The sequence below is a fragment of the Oncorhynchus keta genome, unplaced genomic scaffold (genome assembly GCF_023373465.1).
Source record: "Oncorhynchus keta strain PuntledgeMale-10-30-2019 unplaced genomic scaffold, Oket_V2 Un_contig_28615_pilon_pilon, whole genome shotgun sequence".
Classification (NCBI taxonomy): domain Eukaryota; kingdom Metazoa; phylum Chordata; class Actinopteri; order Salmoniformes; family Salmonidae; genus Oncorhynchus; species Oncorhynchus keta.
In genome coordinates, this window is record NW_026286128.1 from 5,904 (window position 1) to 14,371 (window position 8,468).

At 47.5% G+C, this 8,468-nt stretch overlaps 1 protein-coding gene across 1 annotated transcript; it reads left to right on the forward strand.

Annotated features, from left to right (window-relative positions):
• Positions 1–414: 414 nt before the first annotated feature.
• On the forward strand, positions 415–8,195 carry LOC127923166 (uncharacterized; the record flags this gene model as incomplete). The annotated part of the gene is made up of 3 exons (XM_052507104.1): positions 415–1,145; positions 7,468–7,573; positions 8,061–8,195. Coding segments are annotated over 3 exons (972 nt in total), but the record flags the coding sequence as incomplete, so codon positions are not given.
• Positions 8,196–8,468: the final 273 nt, after the last annotated feature.

Sequence of the window (8,468 nt, forward strand, 5' to 3'; positions counted from 1 at the left end):
CTCTTTCTCTCTTTGTCCCTCTTTCTCTCCCTGTCTTTGTCCCTATTTCTCTCTTTGTCCCTCTTTCTCTCTTTGTCCCTCTTTCTATCTTTGTCCCTCTTTCTCTCCCTGTCCCTCTTTCTCTCTTTGTCTCTCTTTCCCTCTTTGTCCCTCTTTCCCTCTTTGTCCCTCTTTCTCTCTTTGTCCCTCTTTCTCTCTTTGTCCCTCTTTCTATCTTTGTCCCTCTTTCTCTCCCTGTCCCTCTTTCTCTCTTTGTCTCTCTTTCCCTCTTTGTCCCTCTTTCTCTCTTTGTCCCTCTTTCTCTCTTTGTCCCTCTTTTCTCTCTTTGTCCCTCTTTCTCTCTTTGTCCCTCTTTCTATCTTTGTCCCTCTTTCTCTCTTTGTCCCTCTTTATCTCCTGTCTTTGTCCCTCTTTCTCTCTTTGTCCCTCTTTCTCTCTTTGTCCCTCTTTCTATCTTTGTCCCTCTTTCTCTCCCTGTCCCTCTTTCTCTCTTTGTCTCTCTTTCTCTCTTTGTCTCTCTTTCTCTCTTTGTCCCACTTTCTATCTTTGTCCCTCTTTCTCTCTTTGTCCCTCTTTCTATCTTTGTCCCTCTTTCTATCTTTGTCCCTCTTTCTATCTGTGTCCCTCTTTCTATCTTTGTCCCTCTTTCTCTCTTTGTCCCTCTTTCTCTCTTTGTCCCTCTTTCTATCTTTGTCCCTCTTTCTCTCCCTGTCCCTCTTTCTCTCTTTGTCCCTCTTTCTCTCTTTGTCCCTCTTTCTCTCTTTGTTTCTCTTTCTCTCTTTGTCTCTCTTTCTCTCTTTGTCCCTCTTTCTCTCTTTGTCCCTCTTTCTCTCCCTGTCTTTGTCCCTCTTTCTATCTTTGTCCCTCTTTCTATCTTTGTCCCTCTTTCTATCTGTGTCCCTCTTTCTATCTTTGTCCCTCTTTCTCTCTTTGTCCCTCTTTCTCTCTTTGTCCCTCTCTATCCAGCTGTTGCTCCTACGTGGGTCGTCGTGGTAATGGTCCTCAGGCGATATCGATAGGGAAGAACTGTGATAAGTTTGGCATCGTGGTTCATGAGTTGGGTCACGTGATCGGGTTCTGGCATGAACACACCCGGCCCGACCGAGACGATCACGTCACCATCATCAGAGACAACATACAACCAGGTAACACAGGGACGGACAGGCAGTGATGCAACCCAAAAGGATCTCTGTGTGTCTCTATCTGTGTGTCTCTATCTGTGTGTCTCTATCTGTGTGTCTCTATCTGTGTGTCTCTATCTGTGTGTCTCTATCTGTGTGTCTCTATCTGTGTGTCTCTATCTGTGTGTCTCTATCTGTGTGTCTCTATCTGTGTGTCTCTATCTGTGTGTCTCTATCTGTGTGTGTCTCTATCTGTGTGTCTCTATCTGTGTGTCTCTATCTGTGTGTCTCTATCTGTGTCTATATCTGTGTGTCTCTACCTGTGTGTCTCTATCTGTGTGTCTCTATCTGTGTGTCTCTATCTGTGTGTCTCTATCTGAGTGTGTCTCTATCTGTGTGTGTTTATATGTGTGTCTCTATATGTGTGTCTCTATCTGTGTGTGTCTCTATCTGTGTGTCTCTATCTGTGTGTGTCTCTATCTGTGTCTCTATCTGAGTGTGTCTCTATCTGTGTGTCTCTATCTGTGTGTCTCTATCTGTGTGTCTCTATCTGTGTCTATATCTGTGTGTCTCTACCTGTGTGTCTCTATCTGTGTGTCTCTAGCTGTGTCTCTATCTGTGTGTCTCTATCTGTGTCTATATCTGTGTGTCTCTATCTGTGTCTATATCTGTGTGTCTCTAGCTGTGTGTCTCTATCTGTGTGTCTCTATCTGTGTGTCTCTATCTGTGTCTATATCTGTGTGTCTCTATCTGTGTGTGTTTATATGTGTGTCTCTATCTGTGTCTCTAGCTGTGTGTCTCTAGCTGTGTGTCTCTATCTGTGTGTCTCTATCTGTGTCTATATCTGTGTGTCTCTATCTGTGTGTCTCTATCTGTGTGTCTCTATCTGTGTCTATATCTGTGTGTCTCTATCTGTGTGTCTCTATCTGTGTGTCTCTATCTGTGTGTCTTTATCTGAGTGTGTCTCTATCTGTGTGTGTCTCTATCTGTGTGTCTCTATCTGTGTGTATATCTGTCTGTGTCTATCTGTGTTTCTCTATCTGTGCATCTCTATCTGTGTGTCTCTATCTGTGTGTCTCTATCTGTGTGTCTCTATATGTGTGGTTCTATCTGTGTGTCTCTATCTGTGGGTCTCTATCTATGGGTCTCTATCTGTGTGTCTCTATCTGAGTGTGTCTCTATCTGAGAGTCTCTATCTGAGTTTATTTTATTTTTATTTTTATTTATTTCACCTTTATTTAACCAGGTAGGCTAGTTGAGAACAAGTTCTCATTTGCAACTGCGACCTGGCCAAGATAAAGCATAGCAGTGTGAACAGACAACAGAGTTACACATGGAGTAAACAATTTAGCAAGTCAATAACACAGTAGAAAAAATGGGCAGTCTATATACAATGTGTGCAAAGGCATGAGGAGGTAGGCGAATAATACAATTTTGCAGATTAACACTGGTGATAAATGATCAGATGGGCATGTACAGGTAGAGATATTGGTGTGCAAAGAGCAGAAAAGTAAATAAATAAAAACAGTATAAAAACAGTATGGGAATGAGGTAGGTGAAAAAGGGTGAGCTATTTACCAATAGACTATGTACAGCTGCAGCGATCGGTTAGCTGCTCGGATAGCTGATGTTTGAAGTTGGTGAGGAGATAAAAGTCTCCAACTTCAGCGATTTTTGCAAGTCGTTCCAGTCACAGGCAGCAGAGTACTGGAGGACGAAAGGCGGCCAAATGAGGTGTTGGCTTTAGGGATGATCAGTGAGATACACCTGCTGGAGCGCGTGCTACGGATGGGTGTTGCCATCGTGACCAGTGAACTGAGATAAGGCGGAGCTTTACCTAGCATGGACTTGTAGATGACCTGGAGCCAGTGGGTCTGGCGACGAATATGTAGTGAGGGCCAGCCGACTAGAGCATACAAGTCGCAGTGGTGGGTGGTATAAGGTGCTTTAGTGACAAAACGGATGGCACTGTGATAGACTGCATCCAGTTGCTGAGTAGAGTGTTGGAAGCCATTTTGTAGATGACATCGCCGAAGTCGAGGATCGGTAGGATAGTCAGTTTTACTAGGGTAAGCTTGGCAGCGTGAGTGAAGGAGGCTTTGTTGCGGAATAGAAAGCCGACTCTGGATTTGATTTTTGATTGGAGATGTTTGATGTGAGTCTGGAAGGAGAGTTTGCAGTCTAGCCAGACACCTAGGTACTTATAGATGTCCACATATTCAAGGTTGGAACCATCCAGGGTGGTGATGCTAGTCGGGCATGCGGGTGCAGGCAGCGATCGGTTGAAAAGCATGCATTTGGTTTTACTCGCGTTTAGGAGCAGTTGGAGGCCACGGAAGGAGTGCTGTATGGCATTGAAGCTCGTTTGGAGGTTGGATAGCACAGTGTCCAATGACGGGCCGAAAGTATATAGAATGGTGTCGTCTGCGTAGAGGTGGATCAGGGAAGTCGCCCGCAGCAAGAGCAACATCATTGATATACAGAAAAGAGTCGGCCAGAAATTGAACCCTGTGGCACCCCCATAGAGACTGCCAGAGGACCGGACAGCATGCCCTCCGATTTGACACACTGAACTCTGTCTGCAAAGTAATTGGTGAACCAGGCAAGGCAGTCATCCGAAAAACCGAGGCTGTTGAGTCTGCCGATAAGAATTTGGTGATTGACAGAGTCGAAAGCCTTGGCGGGTCGATGAAGACGGCTGCACAGTACTGTCTTTTATCGATGGCGGTTATGATATCATTTAGTACCTTGAGTGTGGCTGAGGTGCACCCGTGACCCGGCTCGGAAACCAGATTGCACAGCGGAGAAGGTACGGTGGGATTCGAGATGGTCAGTGACCTGTTTGTTGACTTGGCTTTCGAAGACCTTAGATAGGCAGGGCAGGATGGATATAGGTCTATAGCAGTTTGGGTCCAGGGTGTCTCCCCTTTGAAGAGGGGGATGACTGCGGCAGCTTTCCAATCCTTGGGGATCTCAGACGATATGAAAGAGAGGTTGAACAGGCTGGTAATAGGGGTTGCGACAATGGCGGCAGATAGTTTCAGAAATAGCGGGTCCAGATTATCAAGCCCAGCTGATTTGTACGGGTCCAGGTTTTGCAGCTCTTTCAGAACATCTGCTATCTGGATTTGGGTAAAGGAGAACCTGGAGAGGCTTGGGTGAGGAACTACGGGCGGAGCTGTTGGCGAGGTTGGAGTAGCCAGGCGGAAGGCATGGCCAGCCGTTGAGAAGTGCTTATTGAAGTTTTCGATAATCATGGATTTATCGGTGGAGACCGTGTTTCCTAGCCTCAGTGCAGTGGGCAGCTGGGAGGAGGTGCTCTTGTTCTCCATGGACTTCACAGTGTCCCAGAACTTTTGGAGTTGGAGTTACAGGATGCAAACTTCTGCCTGAAGAAGCTGGCCTTAGCTTTCCTGACTGACTGCGTGTATTGGTTCCTGACTTCCCTGAACAGTTGCATATCACGGGGGCTATTCGGTGCTATTGCAGTCCGCCACAGGATGTTTTTGTGCTGGTCGAGGGCAGTCAGGTCTGGAGTGAACCAAGGGCTGTATCTGTTCTTGGTTCTGCATTTTTTGAACGGAGCATGCTTATCTAAAATGGTGAGGAAGTTACTTTTAAAGAATGACCAGGCATCCTCAACTGACGGGATGAGGTCAATGTCCTTCCAGGATACACGGGCCAGGTCGATTAGAAAGGCCTGCTCACAGAAGTGTTTTAGGGAGCGTTTGACAGTGATGAGGGGTGGTCGTTTGACTGCGGCTCCGTGGCGGATACAGGCGATGAGGCAGTGATCGCTGAGATCCTGGTTGAAGACAGCGGAGGTATATTTGGAGGGCCAGTTGGTCAGGATGGCGTCTATGAGGTGCCCTTGTTTACAGAGTTAGGGTTGTACCTGGTGGGTTCCTTGATGATTTGAGTGAGATTGAGGGCATCTAGCTTAGATTGTAGGACTGCCGGGGTGTTAAGCATATCCCAGTTTAGGTCACCTAACAGAACAAACTCTGAAGCTAGATGAGGGGCGATCAATTCACAAATGGTGTCCAGGGCGCAGCTGGGAGCTGACGGGGGTCGGTAGCAGGCGGCAACAGTGATAGACTTGTTTCTGGAGAGAGTAATTTTCAAAATTAGTAGTTCAAACTGTTTGGGTATGGACCTGGAAAGTATGACATTACTTTGCAGGCTATCTCTGCAGTAGACTGCGACTCCGCCCCCTTTGGCAGTTCTATCTTGACGGAAGATGTTATAGTTGGGTATGGAAATCTCTGAATTTTTGGTGGCCTTCCTGAGCCAGGATTCAGACACGGCAAGGACATCAGGGTTAGCAGAGTGTGCTAAAGCAGTGAGTAAAACAAACTTAGGGAGGAGGCTTCTGATGTTGACATGCATAAAACCAAGACTTTTCGATCACAGAAGTCAACAAATGAGGGTACCTGAGGGGCATGCAGGGCCTGGGTTTACCTCCACATCACCCGCGGAACAGAGAAGGAGTAGTATGAGGGTGCGGCTAAAGGCTATCAAAACTGGTCGCCTAGAGCGTTGGGGGCAGAGGATAAGAGGAGCAGGTTTCTGGGCATGGTAGAATATATTCAGGGCATAATGCGCAGACAGGGGTATGGTGGGGTGCGGGTACAGCGGAGGTAAGCCCAGGCACTGGGTGATGATGAGAGAGGTTGTATCTCTGGACATGCTGGTTGTAATGGGTGAGGTCACCGCATGTGTGGGGGTGGGACAAAGGAGGTAACAGGGGTATGCAGAGTGGATCTAGGGGCTCCATTGTGAACTAAAACAATGATAACTAACCTGAACAACAGTATACAAGGCATATTGACATTTGGGAGAGACATACAGCGAGGCATACAGTAATCACAGGTGTTGAATTGGGAAAGCTAGCTAAAAACAGTAGGCGAGGCTAATCAGCTAGCACAACAAACAGCAGGTAAAATGGCGTTGACTAGGCAACTGGGCCGACAGATAAACAAACAAGCAGAATGGGGTACCGTGATTAATGGACAGTCCAGCGTGCGTCAGCTATGTAGCCAAGAAATCAGTGTCCAGGGGGCAGCGGTGGATGGGCAGGGAAGCTGGGCTGGCGAGTGTTATCCAGGTTTTTTTTTTTTTTTTTTTTTTAAACTAACAATGACTAAATAGCTTGTAGCTAGTTAGCTGGTTAGCGTCTGGAGGTTCTTGAGTGTGTCATAAAAATAAATCAAAATTAAAAGTGATAGCGAATCCGTATCACAGTGGGTGAGGCAGGTTTCCGGAAGGTATAAACAAATAAAAATCAAAGAGAGATAGAAAGTAAATGGGTTCAGAAGTGTTTGGGATGAGGTGAGTCAGATGGTTAGCAGGCCTGTGCTAACAAGCTAACAGTTCGTAGGCCCGGGCTAGACAAGCTAGCCGTTAGCAGGCCGAATAGCAAGTAGGGAGATAGCGAGGGCTAGAGAGAGAGCTAACCTGTCTCTATCTGAGTGTGTCTCTATCTGAGAGTGTCTCTATCTGAGAGTGTCTATCTGAGAGTGTGTCTCTATCTGTGTGTCTCTATCTGAGAGTGTCTCTATCTGAGTGTGTCTCTATCTGAGAGTGTCTCTATCTGTGTCTATATCTGTGTGTCTCTATCTGTGTCTATATCTGTGTGTCTCTATCTGTGTCTATCTGTGTCTATATCTGTGTGTCTCTATCTGTGTCTATATCTGTGTGTCTCTCTCTATCTGTGTGTCTCTATCTGTGTCTATATCTGTGTGTCTCTATCTGAGTGTATCTCTATCTGTGTGTCTCTTTCTGAGTGTGTCTCTATCTGTGTGTCTCTATCTGAGTGTGTCTATCTGAGAGTGTGTCTCTATCTGAGAGTGTGTCTCTATCTGAGAGTGTGTCTCTATCTGAGAGTGTCTCTATCTGAGTGTGTCTCTATCTGAGTGTGTCTCTATCTGAGAGTGTGTCTATCTGAGAGTGTGTCTATCCGAGAGTGTGGTCTCTATCTGAGCTATCTGAGTGTGCGTTGTCTCTATCTGAGAGTGTCTCTATCTGAGTGTGTCTCTATCTGAGAGTGTCTCTATCTGAGAGTGTGTCAATATCTGACAGTGTCTCTATCTGAGAGTGTTGTCTCTATCTGAGAGTGTGTCTATCTGAGAGTGTGTCTCCTCTCTGAGTGTGTTGTCTCTATCTGAGAGTGTGTCTATCTGAGAGTGTCTCTATCTGAGAGAGTGTCAATATCTGAGAGTGTGTCAATATCTGAGTGTCTATCTGAGAGTGTGTCAATATCTGAGAGTGTCTCTATCTGAGAGTGTCTCTATCTGAGAGTGTCTCTATCTGAGAGTGTCAATATCTGAGAGTGTGTTGTCTCCAGGTCAGGAGTATAACTTCTTGAAGATGGAACCAGGAGAGGTGAACTCGCTGGGGGAGCCTTACGACTTCGACAGCATCATGCATTATGCTAGGAACACCTTCTCACGGTAACACACACGCACACACGCACGCACACACGCACACACACTCACACACACGCTCACACACACGCACGCACGCACGCACGCACGCACACACACACACACACACACACACACACACACACACACACACACACACACACACACACACACACTCTGACATTTCATGTATTTAATTGAAAAGTTTATTTTTTTACTTCATTATCTCTCCCTCCCCCTCCTCCCCTCCCTCCTTCCCTCCCCCTCCTCACCCCCCCCTCCCTCCCTCCCTCCTCCCCCCCCCCCTCCCTCCCCCGCTCCCTCCCTCCCCCTCCTCCCTCCCTCCCTCCCCCTCCTCCCACTCCACCCTCCCTCCCTCACTCCCCCTCCCTCCTTCCTCCCCCTCCTCACCCCCCTACCTCCCTCCCTCACTCCCCCCCTCCCCCTCCCTCCCCCGCTCCCTCCCTCCCCTCTCCTCCCTCCCTCCCCCTCCTCCCTCCCTCCCTCCATCCAGAGGTATGTTTCTAGACACCATCCTCCCATCTAGAGATGAGAGTGGGATCCGTCCTGCCATTGGACAGAGGACCAGACTCAGTAAAGGAGACATCTCTCAGGCCAGGAAGCTCTACAGATGCCCAGGTAGGTCTGTGTACTGTGTGTGTACTGTGTGTGTGTGTGTGTGTGTGTGTGTGTGTGTGTGTGTGTGTGTGTGTGTGTGTGTGTGTGTGTGTGTGTGTGTGTGTGTGTGTGTGTGTGTGTGTGTGTGTGTGTGTGTGTGTGTGTGTGTGTGTGTGTGTGTGTGTGTGTGTGTGTGTGTGTGTGTGTGTGTGTGTGTGTGTGTGTGTGTGTCTTACCGGCCTTTCTCATCAGATACTGTTCTTCTGCTGTCTGACGTGTCCTCAGAGACTGTGATGTCTCCTCC